The sequence below is a fragment of the Silurus aristotelis genome, assembly GCF_946808225.1.
Source record: "Silurus aristotelis genome assembly, chromosome: 5".
Taxonomy (NCBI): domain Eukaryota; kingdom Metazoa; phylum Chordata; class Actinopteri; order Siluriformes; family Siluridae; genus Silurus; species Silurus aristotelis.
This window is the reverse complement of record NC_139578.1, coordinates 27,480,834-27,497,102: the sequence shown is the minus strand read 5'-3', so window position 1 is coordinate 27,497,102 and position 16,269 is coordinate 27,480,834. Positions and strand designations below refer to the sequence as shown.

The window sequence follows — 16,269 nt, the reverse complement described above, 5'->3', positions numbered from 1 at the left end:
TGTGTGTGTGTGTGTGTGTCCACATTTTTCCATTGCTGCAGGTGATACACTTTGTACTTCCTCTCGGCTCTGCTTTCCTGGGTGAGGCTTTGCATTATGTGTGTATGAGAGCTGCCGTAGTAACCGCAGTAAGAAAACAATCCCCAAAGCTACGGTAATACAGCCCATAATAATCACATAGTGATGCGGCGTGCAGAGTGAATCCGTTACTATGTAGTATTCGTTATTATTAACCAAGGCTGCGATTATACATGAATTTCAATATAATATTCGCGTTAAAGGATTCTGATACTAACTGAAACTCGTAGTCACACAAAAAACTCTCTTTTTATTTGATAAAAAATGCTACTATAACAATCTTTATTACAGAAAAAAATGCACAATACAGATTTCTAGCGGTGTTTTTTTTTTGGGGGGGAAAAAGCTGTAGCATTTAAAGTATAAATATGTGATATACGAAGTAAAAATGTAAAAATAAATCTAAAATTGCAAAAAAATTAATATTACATTATTCTGGTAATTAATTCATAATATTTTAGAGAATTTTCATTATTATTTCTTATTTCAATGATAAATTGTAATATTTTTAGTACACGCCCTTCACTTAAGTAGAAGTACAGATACTCATGTTTTAAAAATCTTTTAAAAGTACTGACTAAAATTTTTCACTCAAGTTGAAGTAAAGAAGTTTAGGATCTGACATGTGCTTAGTAAAAGTCGCCATTACTGCTAACTGTTTTAGTGTCACTCTGGTAACTGAACCTCACATCATATTAATATATTAATTCTAAATAAATTCTAATTTTGTTATCTAATGAATGTATCCAGACTGAACATCCACCATATAGAACACAAGCAGAGAAAAGATGATGATGATCAGGTGATCAGGAATGTCTCTGTCCTCAGTCATGTTTATATCACTGACTCCCTCTGTCTCATCCACGTTTTTTTGCCTTCTTGTTGTTAGCTTTGTAAACTAGCCTACGTCTGTGGTGTGTGAGAGCCAGAAAATGATACACCAGTGATAGATTGAAAAATGACAGCCAAGTGAGAAGAAAAAATATTGATCATGTCACCAAATAGATTCAAACCGAAGTAACGAGTCTGGTTTGAAGAAGTAGAAGTACAGATATTTGTGTAAAAAAATATAATGAGTGAAAAAACATATAGTGAAGTAAAGAACTGATACCAGAAAAATCCACTATACACACAAAACACACTATTTGTGGACACCTGACTATTTTCATATGTGCATTTTGAACATTGAATTTCACATTTAATCCCCATTCCACTCTTCTGGGAAGATGTTCCACTAGATTCTGTGGAGATTTGTGCTCATTCAGCTAGAAGAGTGTTAGTAAAGTCAGGTACTGATGTAGGTGAGAAGGTGAGGAGGTCTGGGGTACAGTCAGCGTTTACTGTACATTCATCCTAAAGGCGTTCAATAGGGTTTAGAGCTCTTTAGCAGGAGATCTTCCACTCTATCCCATGTAAAGCATATCTTAATGGAGCTGGATTTGTGCACATATGGCTGGAAACGTCAGGTCTTTCAATACTTCTGTCATATAGTGTACGTAGGATTACTGACGATGATACCACTTAATTATTATAAACAATTAATCTACGGTGGACTTGCTGCAGCAGGTTCAAGTTCAGTGTTAGCAGGATGTCAGGAATTTAGAATACATTAGAATAATTGACATCAAGCCAAGCAAGAACGTAAAGAGACTCTGAATGTCAGAAGTAACACAATCAGCTATTTATTTTAAATACTTTTATACTATTTAGGAAGTTTTTTCGAAAACAAAAAATGTTTTTACTTATTGTAAGTTATAACAGTAATATTTGAATAGTGTAATTTATGAGGTATTCCTAGTATCTGCATAAGAACAATAAAAAAGACAATGGCAGCATTTTGTTGAAACATATATACAGGATTTGGCCGACGCCTTTATCCCGAGTGACTTACAAGAATAACTTTCTTTCGGCTTCTCTAATTAGGGGTCGACACATCAGATCATCCGTATTCGTGATCCGCATATTTGATTTGGCGTTTTTTGATGTTTTTACGCTGGATGCCCTTCCTAACGCAACCCTCCCCATTTATCCGGGCTTGGGACCGGCGCTAAGAGTGCACTGGCTTGTGCAACCCTAATGGCTGGGTTTGGTTCCCTAACCGGAGATTTAACCCAGGCCGCGGCGGTGAGAGCGCCGAATCCTAACCACTAGACCACCAGGGAACCCACAAGAATCTCATTTATATAACTGACCAGTTGAGGGCTTTGCTCAAGAAACTAGCAATGGTGGTGGTTGGATTTGAATTAATGACCTTCTGATCAGAAGTCCGATGGTCCAACCACTACCCTTTATGTATTTAATGATTTACTTAGATTTTGTCTAACCAGCTTACAAATCCATGTCCTAATGAGTTTGTCTGTCCAAACAGAAAGAAAAATTATATCAGTCTGAAAAACATTCTTACAAATCTATGCCTACTTTCGCATTCACAGATGCCAAAAGAACAAGCAACAACAGTATCTTTCCTATCAGTATCATCCATTCTCCGATCATCTGACCTTCTGCGTAATCCAGAGCCTGAACTATTAAACCACCACTTCCCAGGTTTTTATCAGAAAGCTGGGGTCAGGGTGTAGGGTCAGCCCTGGAATGCCGCCCCAGAGCAAATAGGGTTAAGGGCCTTACTCAAGGGCCCAAGAGTGGCCGCTTGGCAATGCTGGGGCTTAAATTCCTGACCTTATGATCAGTAACCCATTACATTAATACAGTAAAAGTCTCTAATGTTGAAGGTGTCTGTGGACTTCAATTGTGAAAAAAACCACAGACTGTCTTTATTCAGACTGTCTTCTCTATGCTGTGCTCTCAGCCAAACCTCAGCCAGCTCAGGCTGTACGCGTGCATAAAATACGACATAAATACAGAAGATAAGAATCTATTCAGATCAAAAGTGGGCTAAATCAGTGTGCTGTGTGCTGGGCACTGACCTGACAAGAGTCGCCGGTGTATTCGGGTGGGCAGGAGCAGACCTCCACGGTGCCTGCTGGTGCCCCGGTGCCCACCCTGCTGGCCTCCTCCAGGCCCACTTCGCCCACGCTGAGTCTCTGAGTATGTGTGAAATAGAGCGCTCGGATCCACACGGCGTCCAGCCGAGCTAGCACTCGCATCAGCTCCGCTCGGGACACGGGTCTGTTCGTCCCACTGTGCCGGAAATTACCCTGGAATAAATATTTAATCAATTCATTTTGCAAAGTTTTTAAATAAACACTGGTATAAAAACACATAAAATTGAATTGGCACATCTGTAAACTGAATTGTGCTTTTGATCACAAAAAAAAAAATTTTGAAAAAAAATGTATATGTTGTTTTGCCCAAAGTAGCTACATTTAGCTTTGATGACAGCTTGAAAACTCATGGCCTTCTCTCATCACATCCACGAGGTAGTCACGTGGAACAGTTTACATTAATTCATAGGTTAATAGGTGAGCCTTGTCGAAAGTTCTTTGTGACATTTCTTGCCTTTTTACTCTGCTTTAGACCATTATTTGTCCTGTGCAGAGGAAAGGTGGGTACAGAGTCAATACCCCTTTTAGTGCTACTACAACGACTGTACAAATCGATATTACGGCAAGAAACACAGTTAAGTAAGGACAAAATACAATCATTATTTTAAAAAATAAAGGTAATTTAATCCGAAAAAGTCCACAAAACCGGCAAACGCTATGATAAAAGAGGGGCTCCTGAGGACCATTTCAAGAAAGAAAAACCAAGAGCTACCTCTGCTGCAGAAGAAAAGCCTCAGATACATTTACATTAATGCTTTTAGAGCTCGAATGGCAGACATATTTCAACATCCATTGTTCAGAGGAGACTGTGTGAGTGACTGGGTCGAATTGCGGCAAAGAAACCGTTACAACAAACAAAATGGAATGGACAACGACTTAGGAATGGACATTAGTTCAGTGAAAAACTCGGAAAAGTCCAAATGTGTGATTATTGGTTCTAACCACCGTTTTTATTTTTGATGTGATGTTACAATAAACCCCTGTTCTGCCCAGCAGATCGATACTTATTATTTTATTAGCTACAAAAACCCCAGCTAGCTGCTCTAACTAAAGGACTTGCAATCCAATGCAATCCAATTCACAGCAAGTCTTCTCAGTACAATCTGATTAAACGCTGGCTGGAGATTTGATGAAAGGCACCTGGATTCAACTAAACAATTCATATCTCTGATCCTCTTGGCACATCAAAACAAGAGTGAAGAATTAATGGGATGCAAATACTTGAACATTTTCGATCTGATACACGGCTTTCTGTCAAGCCACGACGTGCTTCTTCCGAGGTTTCGTTTGAGGAAAGTCACATTCGTGAAGAGGAATTAGCAATTAGGTGTGTGTATGTGAGTAAGTGTGTGTGTATGTGTTACCTCCACTAGCTGTACACGACCCTGATAAACCCTGTCTGGCAAAGGTGACTGAGGGTCCTGATAAAACAGCACAATTTTTTCTCCCTGCGAACAACAAAGAAAAACATTAGGTTTGGCAGTGTGATGGCAGTGTGAAAGAGTACAGGTAGATCTCAGAGTTCAACAAATACCTTGAGAATGACGTCAGGTTGTTTGTCCAGGAGGCTCATTCCTTCACGTGGGAGACCAAAAGATTTGACCTGGTAGGTGAGGAAGCCCCCATAAGATGATACCTAAAGCAAACACGGAACGAAGCAAAAGAATGAGATACAAATGCTGAACAATTTCACTGATTAATGAAAGTTTCCGAATTTCCAGAATGTTTTTGCTACTATTTTTTTTTTAAAGAAAAAACATAGTTATTATTATTAATAGTTTATTTAAATATAATTTAAATATGTCTATTTGCTTTAATATTATTAAATTGGACAGCAGGAGATATAATAAATATATTAAAATTAATTCTAATTTAGGGGAGTGGTGACTCCAGCGGTTAAGGCGCTGGGTTGCCGATCGGAAGGTCTGGGGTTCAAGCCCTGGTATCGCCAAGCTGCCACTCTTGGGCCCTTGAGCAAGGCCCTTAACACTCTATGCTCCGGGGGTCGATTACGAGGGAAATATCAAGGTCCGTGACGTCGGAGTGACGTGGGGCCGCCTTCCCGTGGGCTCACCACCTGCAGGAGGGACCGTAAAGGACGGTGCTGTGAGGATTGGGCAGCAGTCAAGGGCGGGGGCCTGCTTAGACTGCTGCCCCCACGACCCGGATTATGGATAAGCAGGAGAAAATAAATGAATGATTCTAATTTGGCTAAAAAAGTATATTCTTTAAATATTATCAAACTGTGATGGAAATAATGAGACAAATATTATCAAATTAAATAATATAAAAAAAACAGGCGTCTAAAAATTATATAATGTTAATTATCTATTAATATATTAACAATATATGATATATAAAATGTTTTTTTATAAAAATGAATTTTTTTTTATTGATATTGCAGCATAATTCATAGCAACCATTTGGGCATGAATTAAAAAAATAATTTGACATATTAATATTATTTGTTTGCTCTACTGAAACATTAACAACCTGAAAAATGTCCTTGATATGCTTTATTTTAGAGCATCTTTAATGTTTTTTCATACGTTTTTTTTTTTTATGTTTGACAGAACTATGATGAATGGACTTTTGGTGTCACTCAGATGAGGATGAGTTCCCTTTTGAGTTCTCAGGAAGTTCTTCCTCACCACCGTTACCCCTGGCTTTGCTCGTAAGGGAAAATCTTACGTAACATAAACGCTACAGAAACATAATCGAATCGGATCGAGTCTCATATGCACTGGAATGAGACTGAGATGTTGATCTAGATGTAGGACAGAGGACAGAGGATGCTCTCACCCTGTCCCCAAGGTATGACTGAGGCAGAACCCAGTGAAGCTGCAGGACGGATGTAGGAAGTTCTTGAACGTCAGCCACCACCGTGTTGCTGAGCAGGTTCAACACACTCGCAACCTCAGTCTGATCAGGGGTCACCAAGCGCCATGAGCGCATGTCCACAAACTGGGGGATATAAAGATAGACAGAGGGAGGAAAGGAAAAAAATAGAGAGAGAGAGAGAGAGAGAGAGAAAGAGAGAGAGAGAGAGAGAGAGAGAGAGAGAGAGAGAGAGAGAGAGAGAGAGAGAGAGAGAGAGAGAGAGATTTTTTTAGTCATGTGAAGCTTTAAAACTCCAGTATAAAGAAACCTGCCAGTATAGAGGGACATCACTATATCAGTCACAAAGTAATGAAAATTCTAATTCATAAATAAATAAATAAATAAATAAATAAATAAATAAATAAATAAATAAATAAATAAATAAATACACAAACAAACAAAAAGTATATATTTAAAATAGAGAAAAAAATAATATGTACAGTATATATATATATATATATATATATATATATATATATATATATATATATATATATATATATATATATATATATTATACAAATCTCACACACACACACACACACACACACACACACACACACACACACACACACACACACACACACACACGTACGAACAGAAACACACACCTTTCCCCTGCGTTTGTCAGAGCTGCGGCACTGATCCGTCACGCCGAAGCAGAAGCACTCGGTACATCCTTTCGGGTTGCTGGGGTCGAAATAAAACGCACCCTTTCGGCACACGTCGCATCGCGGCCCCTCCACGTTTCTCTGAAAGAACATACATCACGCACACAAATTTTTTTTTTGTTAGTTTTATTAATGTTAGGTCAAAACTATTGGGACACACAATTCATTTTGGTCATTGCAGAAATTTTGGCAGAAATAACTTTTTTTTTCTTTTTGTGGAGAAAAGTTAATTTAATTAAGTATTAAGTAAAACTTTAATAACAACTTATGTTCATGATCAATCCTAGACAAAAGTATTGGGACACCTGGCTTCTTCAGTCATATGCGAATCTTCCTCAAACTGTGACCACGAGGGTTTGTGAAGGCACACATGTGGTAGCATAATTTTTTCCCTTTACTTGAACTAGGAGACGTGTGGCACGTGTTCCAGCATGACAATACCCCCGTGCACAAAGCCTGCGGTATAAAATTATGCTTTTCATGGGTTGGAGTGGAAGATCTCTTGCTATAGAGCTCTGACTGAATGAACCTGAAAACTCTATTAACTTTATTAACACTCTTGTGGCTGAATGAATCTAAAGCAAGCACACTGTAAAATCTGGAAAGAGACTAAATGTAAAATGAGATGTTCGAAAGTACAAAATTGGTTAACATACAAATTGCCGATGCTTAATTTATATATATATTATTATTATTATTATAATATTTTTTTTTTTCATAAGCAGGAACTCTCCAAACTCGTCACCTTGCAGAGGCAGAATCCAGTGTCGGGGTCGCAGATCTGCTCTGTCACGCCTCCGGCGTTACACGAGCACGCCACACAGTCGGAGAAGCGATAGTAACCTGCGACGCACCGCGAACACTGCCGCCCTCCGATCCTGGGTTTACATCTGATACACCCAAATAAACCATCACACACCTTCCATGCCTTCCACAGTAAACATATACGCTATATAGTGGATATAAAACGTTCACACGCTTTAATAAAATTGCAGGTTTTCAAAATATAAAGACAGAAATGTCATACATACAAAAACACAGAAAAAAACCCTGAAATATTTACTAATTGGTAACATTTTCAATAAAAAAAAAAAAAAAAAAACCTACAACCAAATGACTCATCAGTTACATTCGAATTGAGGCCTGTAGGTAAATGACATACGCCTGCAATCAATTACAGTGATTCAGTTTTTGAATCTAGAACGATCTCAGACGTGAGCGAATTTCTGAGATGTTCAGGAGCTCCTTGTTCCACAACTCCAGCTGACTGGAAAGAGCATTACTCATAAATCACACCCTCCGGCGCTCATGATATTTCTCACTCTGTGGTGTTTGTGATGTTTTAATGATTTATAATCACACTCTTGGTGTCACCCAGATGAGGATGGGTTCCTCTTTTGAGTCTGGTTCTTCTCAAGATTCCTTTTTCATAAGAGTTTTTTTCTTAAATACACATTAAATTCAATATGAGTGATCTTTGTTTGAAAATTCTCACGTTCTGTAATCAAAGTCAGACATTATTAATAATGTATGTTTACACACACACAAGGAATGTGCACATATGATACATATGATACATAGGATTTACATAAGAGAGATGGAATATAACAAAAAAAACCCCTGCAGTTTCACAATAGTGTGTAAAAGTGTGTAAACTATTTTATATCCACAGTATATAGTGTGCATCTGAATGTGTGTGTGTTTGTTTTTAGTGAAAATACGTGACTCACGTGCACTGGCCGGTGGTCACGTCGCACTGTCCCGTGTCTCCTTTACTGACTCCGGTCGGTGAACAGTCGCAGCCTTCGCAGCCCAGCAGCGGGTGATAGCTGAATGTTTCTCTCCGACACACGTCGCACGTGGGACGCACTGTCTGCGGGGGACAAATACACTCACCCGTGACCTCGTCACACAGCCTCCGGCCGCACTCGCACGCTGAGGGGACGCACAGGAAGACACATTGAGCATAAGAATAATACACTTAGGTGGAAAAAAAATGACTGAACTTCGATTCATTTACTATAACGGCGGAGGATGTGTATTGATGCGGTCTTGCTAGTATATTACCGTTTCTATAGCAACAAGATTCCACTGTGAGAGTACCCCATGAATCACATGACCTTGTTGACCTTGTAATTATTTTCTTATCGCACTAGGCAACATTGCAAAGTATGTTTTTATGTGCGATTTAAAAAAGAAATTAAACCAGTAAAAAAACGATTGCAAAAAAGCTGCTAAGTACCAGAATAACTGGGCATACTCAAATAATAGAAATTTCCATTAAAGCAAAAAAGTATTTTTGTAGTGTTTATAGATAAAATAAAAAAGTGGACGCATTGTAAAAATTTTTTAACCCCAAAAAAACAAAACAAACAAACAAAAAAAAAAAAACGTTTTGCTGTGCAGTTGTGCAAGTTATCCAACAGAGAGCGCTCACGCCTGCAGTATGGGAAGCCATAGAACCCCGTGGAGCATCGAGAGCACTGACGCCCGATCACGTGCGGCCTGCAGGAACACTGGCCTCCTGTTGGCTCACAGGTAGGACTTGTGGATCCTGCTTTATCGCAAGAGCAAGGCAAAGCTCCGTCCAGGTACCGAACGACCAGGGAGCGAGCCGAACTTTTACAGAATTCCGAGGCTCTGTGAGGGCTGAGGGAAAGGAGGAAAAGAAGTCAGAACAATGTCTGGAGTACAATTTTAGATTCAGAGGCACAATACAAAAGAAGTGCACACGCACTCGATGTAAAATCCGTCAGCTCCACATTGGTTGATGAAATCCGGAGACATATCCAGAGTTTTAGGATTGAGAAGGTCAGGGCTGTAGTTGTCCTCCGGAATCACCAGGACTGAATCCTGTAAGCATAAATACACACATGGCATACATTAGAACCTGTAATCTCCTTACTGTACATTTGACCCACCAGTTCATAAATATGGCAAAAGGAAAAACCTCATTTCTAATTTACTTAGTTAGTTACATATTTGGTTTATTTATGTATTTATTTTTTTTATAAATTACCCATAAATGTTTATGTATATATATTTCATATATTTCAAGCCTGGAATAATTAAATAATAAAAGAAAAATGATTTAAATGTAATCCCAGTGATGTTTGGTGCATAGATCACAAAGGGTTAAGGGCCTTGCACAAGGGCCCAAGAGTGCTAGTTTGACGATGCTAGGATTTAAACTCCCAATCTTCCGATTAGCAACCCCGAATTTCAACCACTGAGTTACGACTTTTCTCATACAGCAATGTATTAGATATTTTATGTAGGGAAGTACATTTTTAGTCCCATTTGATCATTGAAATTTTTTGCCTAATGGCGTTCTTTATACCCTGAACTTCACTGTATTAACATGAGGCTATGTTTCTAATGAAATAAACACAGCTCTGGGTAATGGACTCAGACTTTTAAACCCTACTGTAGATGCGCTATAAATAATCATAGCTTTGTATCTACATCCTTGTGGTTTCCTGGCAGTGGTTTCTAAAAAAAAAAAAAAAAAAGTTGTGTACTTGGAAAGAAAAACACCTTAAAAAGACCCGAGAGAAAGAGCCAGGACCGGATGGGCAGATGATCATAGAGTCTATCTCACTGTCAGTGAAACACTCAGCCATTCACATGCCAGGATCTCATACCTTTCTTTTTATATAATAAAAAATCATTACATAAAAGTGTATAAGAGGTCAAATGAAGCATCACACAGCCAACACAAGTTTATAATTCACTCGTACTAATGAAAGTTTAAGACTATGGGAGGACAAAAGAGCAAAACTAAAGGAATGCAGTGTTTTGAAAGAAGTTCTTACCAAAGTGAGGGTTTTTTCGTTCGGAATTTTCAGAGTGATAGACAGAGTCTGCTGGAGGACATCCAGAGCGATGCGTTTCTGCGCTATAACCACACTCCTGCAACCGGACACTGACGGACAGAACGAGGCGTTTATGTGACCTGAGGAAAAAAAGGGAGCTGTTGTTTAGTACGTGCACCTGAAAAGCATTAATCTCATTACCAGGGCACTGAAAGTGCGCTCAGGTATGTAGAAGAGGGTAGAAAGCGTTTTTTGTTGTTTTTTGAGAAAGCGAGTATCCTCACCTGTCCACGTCTCTCCTGAGTGGAGAAGCACCTCTACTGGGAAAGACGTGTGCTCAGGTTGACAGTAGTGCACTACAAACATGTAGCGTCCCGTCTGAGAGACCTGTGCTGTCAGTTCCACTTCAGTCTAGAAGCAGATTTGCACACAAAAACACAGGTAAGGGTTATTTCTCCAATCCGGATTGGCGCAGACGCTCAAATGAAAATATTAGTGCGCATGTACTCGACATGGTGTTCGGAAAACTCAATTTCGTATGATGTGTCGAGTTTTCTTCACGAAAAATAAAATTTATTCATTAAAATTTATTCATTTCATCTTCTCCCTCTTATCCGTAATTCGGGTCCCGGGGGCAGCAGTCTAAGCAGATTCCCCAGACACTTCTCTGTGTCCAGGGATCGGGCTGTCAAGGCCCCAGCCTTCGACTGCTGCCCAATCCTCTCAGCACCGGTCCCTTACGGTCCCTCCTGCAGGTGGTGAGCCCACGGGAAGGCGGCCCCACGTCGCTCCGACGTCACGGTCCTTGATTTATTTTTCTCGTAAGGGTCCCCTGGAGCATAGAGGGTTAAGGGCCTTGCTCAAGGGCCCAAGAGTGGCAGATTGGCGATACCGGGGCTTGAACCCCCGACCTTCCGATCGGTAACCCAGCGCCTTAACCGCTGGAGCCACCACTCCCCCTGACCATTTATTTAATTGTTCTTAATCAATTGAATTTCATCGTGTTACTCTTTTTAATCAATATCATTAAAAAGTATATTGCATTAATTTGCTTTATTCTATTTTGTTTTTATGCTTTATTTTTTATTTATACCTAGAAGGCATTTGATTTAAAATTGTTTTTATGTTCATTTTATGTACGTTCATTTAAAAAAATGAACGTACTGAACCGTGAATTTCTTGTAGCCTTACACCGCTAGGAAACACACTTCTCTGAACTGATCATTTGTAAACTGGGCGGTGAGATTAAGCTTCTATGATGGAAGAGTGATGACAAGAAGTTGAATGTACTCATCAAGTGTGTAGTTGAATACAACAAGTAGCAGTGATCAATGTTTGGTTTTTTTCCAACTCAACAGGAAGTCATTATGTGGATAATCCCCGAACCGGGCACTATTTGGTCTACAGGGAAGGTAAAGAAAAAGAAAGAGGGACATTTATATTCTACACTTTTTCTGAATAGGCTTTTAGGAATTCTAAACATCTAAAATCTAAAACATGAGCTGACTCTCACTGCATCCTGACCCTGAATCATATCCAAACTGACTTCAGTTTATGGAAAGAAAATCAGTCGCTCTTTCCAAGTGTGATCTTTTACAAAGAGTGTGGTACCTAAACTACCAAGATAAAGCTACTACTGTACATTGAAAAAGTGGAAAGAAGAATGCGTGGTACCTGAGGTGATTTGAGCAAAAGTCCATCACACCGTCCTGAAGCCGGAGTGCTAAATCTGGACGGCCGGGTAACAGACGAGGTGTCTAAAGAGATCGCCGTGGGCGGTGTATAGAACTGACTCTGAATGCAGTGCTTACTGAAAAAGAGAACCAAGCCATGTTACAGTCTGCATAAGATGTTCTCACTTTGTCGCTGGTGTATCCACCAGACAGATTCAGATTCCCTCAGGCTTTTTCTGCAGTACCACTTCAGTTCTTGTTTCTCTAAAATCCAAAAACTAAAAAAAGATGTAAAACTGCACCATCGAAAGGGTTTTTAGTCATAAATGGTTCCAAGAAGAGTTTTTTTTCGGAAAGCCAAGATTTATTATTTTTTTTAAGAAGCTAAGTAACCAGAACTAAGTAAAGAACCATTTATTAGAAGTAAAAAAATTATCTAACTCCTGCAAAATGTGTCCCTTTACATGGGAAGGGAAGCAGTAGCTCAGTGGATTAGTTGTTTTACTTCTGATCAGAAAGCCAGAGGCAAAAATCACAGCGCTACCACTGCTGGGTCCTTGAACGTTCGACTGATTTATCGGATTTTAATCTGCACCGACTGTTGATTGATGGAACTATTGACCAAAGTCTATACCGATAGTTTTTCCGGGTTGCTTCTGCAATGGAGAGGCTGAGAAAGTCCACTGTCATAATACAGCACGAGAGTGGCCTCTAGAGGTGAATCACTGACAGCACGGTTGTTTTGCCACGGTGAGACTGCTATCTGTACCTCATTCATGTTAGTTCATAGTGCAAGTTAACAGATAAAATGATAATTCACTTAATTAAAGATGTATTGGTAAATGTATATTCATATTTAGCATAAAGGTTCATTTGATGCTGTAGCAAGCCTTTAATAGAACCTCTTATAGAACCACACAACATTTTTCCATAAACTGACAGCATCTAGCAGAAGCTCTTATCCAAAGCAGAGCGACTTACAATAATTCTAATCTATACAACCAAACAGTTGATGGTTAAGGGCCTTGTTTAAGGGCCCATCAATATCAGCGTGGTGGTGCTGGAATTCGAACGCATGACTTGATCAGAAGTCAAACTTGCTTCCCATTTATTTAGCATTTAATAAGTGATAATGTACATGTATGTCCCTAGTAGTGAAGCTCTTGATCCAAGAGACATGACAAATTACCTTAAACACACACACACAAGCTGACATACTGCTCAATGTTCAAAGTTCTCATTTAAAGACAAATCTATGGATGTATTTTTTAAATATATAATGGTTTACTCATGTTTTCCCCTGAAGCTAGAATTTGACACACACATACACACACACACACACACACACACATTTTGAAATACCAGCCAGCCTCCCAAACTCAACCAGAACCGAATTGTTCAAACCTCGTTCTTATTTGTTGAGGCAAACTAATTAAGGAAATATATAGCTATAAGAGCAAAATGTTCCTCCACATGACGGCTCCTTATGAAGTTACTGTAATTACACCTGGCCTACGGCCCTCAGATCGAGATCACACAGGAAAACACAGAGAGGTGGAATCGAGATGACAAATGGAAGAATACTGTGCTCGAGGTAAGACATTTGGTCCTGTGTGTGGAATGTTAGTAGCCACGCCTGTGCTACAGATGTGCTTTCATATCTCCTTACTGAAATACCACTGCTTTCTGAAAAGATCAAACGCAAGAGAGGCAGAAAGTGAAATACCTGAAGCGAATCCGAGCCGCTCTTCTACAAACTAAACATAACTGTTACAACATGACTGCTGGATGTGTGCACTTATCTAAATGTTAAACCACATACATTATGTTGAACATATGTTTATTGATTCTGAGGAGAGGAGGGGATTTATGGTGTTCATGATCTCACAAAACCTTTAACTGATTGTGTGGAAAAAAACTCCCAGGTTTGGAGTGTGGGCCTGTTTCTATTTTATGCTCAGCCTCTCTTAGGGAGAAAGTGCATTCACTAGGAAATAAAAAGGGATGAATCAGATCCTGGATGCCTTCAGAAGTCCAGTACTGCCTACATCCTGACCAAAACTGCCTACTGTAGTGTAGAATCATTTCCAAACTAACAACTCTAGGATCATTTATAGTACATTTATAGCATTTGGTAGACGTCTTTATCAGAACGAATTCATCCCTGTTTGAACAGTTAAGGGCCTCGCTCAAGGGCCCATCAAAGACAGATTAGTGGTGGTAGGATTTGAACTCATGACCTTCTTCAACATCCTAACCACAGAGCTACCACCTTCCATTAGGATCAGTCCTGAGCTCAAGTTACTGCTGAGATTCACGTGTTCCTCACTATGAAACTCATCTGGGGATCTACAATGTGCCTCTGGATCAAGAGTCATGAAACTACGGACCCCACTTTTGACACATGTGAACAATGCCAGAATGGCAAATGTTATTTTAAATATGTTTTACTCATATCATATTTCTGTATTTGTTAATAAATTCTGGCTCTCAAAAAACTAAAAACTTAGAGTTTGAGGCACTGATAGTTGATTGCTGAAACTATCCGCTATCAGCAAAAATCCATACTAATAGTTTTTCCGGGTTCCAGTCCTTTGTCATTACGAGAACGGCCTCTAGAGGCGGATCACTAATTCCATGTGCTGTTTGTTTTTACACGTGAGACAGCGCGCTGAGAGCGCTAAATTAAATGTTTTTTATAATTTATATAATTATATAATGAATATATTCATATTTATTTCCTTTAGCAGATTTTCATGTTTAAGTACTGTTTTTTGTCATTAAGTTCAGTAATATTTTACAAGGATTATTTTTTGAGCTTTTTTTATCCAGTATCTATTTAAAAAAAACTTGGTTAATTCACCCACCAACCATACTCATAATTAAGTATATGTTTTGATTTCAATAGCAACGAGTATGAAAAAATGTCATCATGATAGTAATAATGTTCTTTTAATAGGCGATATATATCTCTTGAACATTAATACTCAGTCTGTACGGTGCAGAACAAAATAATAAACTAATCTTGCATTGGGAGGCAGAAGAAATACATTTAAAATCATAATAAATTTTAACACCACATTAAGGAAAGCTAAATTTATGTGGCCCTCACAGAAAAGATTTTGGAGACCCCTGCTCAATTCCTAAATTGCTCGCAACTAGTGTTGAAGCACTCTCACCTGTCCTTTGTGAATCGGCCATGGTGCGATACACAGTACACCATGGGCTGGATGAGCTCCATGCTAAACCCGTCAGAAGGGATGGCGTACACGCGGTACTGTGGGAGGAAAACGGTCAAATCATTATGCAGTAGGCACGAGACAGGATTGCGTAACATGGTGCAGCGGCTCTTCAACTTTACATGTACGACGGAAAGAGGATTAGCTGTTAGACCAGCTCGCTAATGTAGATAAAATCTGGCAACCCGTAGTTCAACAGTGTCAGGTCAAAAAATAAATAAAAAAGAAAATTAATACAAAAAAATTCTAAATTAATAATAACAATAGAAATCTCCCACCAGCAGGACTGAGTGTGTGGGGGACTGCAGAAGAATCTCAGCCTTGGGGGGAAGAAGAAAGTGAGCGATGCGGTTTTGTCCATCCACCACCACAGAGCGACACAGGAAGCTACAGGAGCAGAATATTGACTTTCTTAAATCAAGCTAACTTACATAATCTAATAATATCTAATCTAATTATATACTCTATATACTGTAACTTTATCTCTATTATAATGTACATTATATACAACAGGTATTTATGGAAAAAGCCAGCAATTTTAATTGATATTTCTAGTAAATATAATATTTTTTATATTTTTTTATTCAAGAACCATTGGTTTTACACTGGCATAATGTTCTTTTTTCTTTTTCCAAGACACCCCTTTTTTAATGGGTCATGCAAGAAACACACCTATAAGCACAGCTATAGATGTTTGCTCTGGCCCGAATTTGGTCCCATGCCTGTCCACTGATATAGACGTAAACGTTCTGCATATCATCCCTTTCGTTGGCATATTCCAGAACCAGGACATGAGAGCCGGACTCAGGGACGTGTAGAGTCAGGCTCAGCTGAAAAAAAAAATAAAAAATGTGCTGTTTCTCTACAAATACAGTACATGTGCATTTACTTACGAAACACTTCAACGATCT

At 39.0% G+C, this 16,269-nt stretch overlaps 1 protein-coding gene across 4 annotated transcripts in view; it reads right to left on the bottom strand.

Annotated features, from left to right (window-relative positions):
- Positions 1 to 16,269, bottom strand: part of LOC310726750 (laminin subunit alpha-3) — a 132,362-nt gene that overhangs the window by 41,149 nt on the left and 74,944 nt on the right. For all 4 annotated transcript variants that reach the window (XM_083542555.1, XM_083542556.1, XM_083542557.1 and 1 more), the window contains exons 28-42: positions 16,031 to 16,188; positions 15,637 to 15,745; positions 15,299 to 15,396; positions 12,121 to 12,256; positions 10,731 to 10,857; positions 10,447 to 10,586; positions 9,369 to 9,484; positions 9,069 to 9,280; positions 8,362 to 8,566; positions 7,377 to 7,521; positions 6,572 to 6,712; positions 5,883 to 6,044; positions 4,615 to 4,716; positions 4,445 to 4,528; positions 3,003 to 3,233 (exon numbers count right to left, since the gene is read on the bottom strand). In XM_083542555.1, coding sequence (XP_083398681.1) covers positions 3,003 to 3,233; positions 4,445 to 4,528; positions 4,615 to 4,716; positions 5,883 to 6,044; positions 6,572 to 6,712; positions 7,377 to 7,521; positions 8,362 to 8,566; positions 9,069 to 9,280; positions 9,369 to 9,484; positions 10,447 to 10,586; positions 10,731 to 10,857; positions 12,121 to 12,256; positions 15,299 to 15,396; positions 15,637 to 15,745; positions 16,031 to 16,188 — 2,166 coding nt within the window. The remainder of the gene's footprint in view (positions 1 to 3,002; positions 3,234 to 4,444; positions 4,529 to 4,614; positions 4,717 to 5,882; positions 6,045 to 6,571; positions 6,713 to 7,376; positions 7,522 to 8,361; positions 8,567 to 9,068; positions 9,281 to 9,368; positions 9,485 to 10,446; positions 10,587 to 10,730; positions 10,858 to 12,120; positions 12,257 to 15,298; positions 15,397 to 15,636; positions 15,746 to 16,030; positions 16,189 to 16,269) is intronic.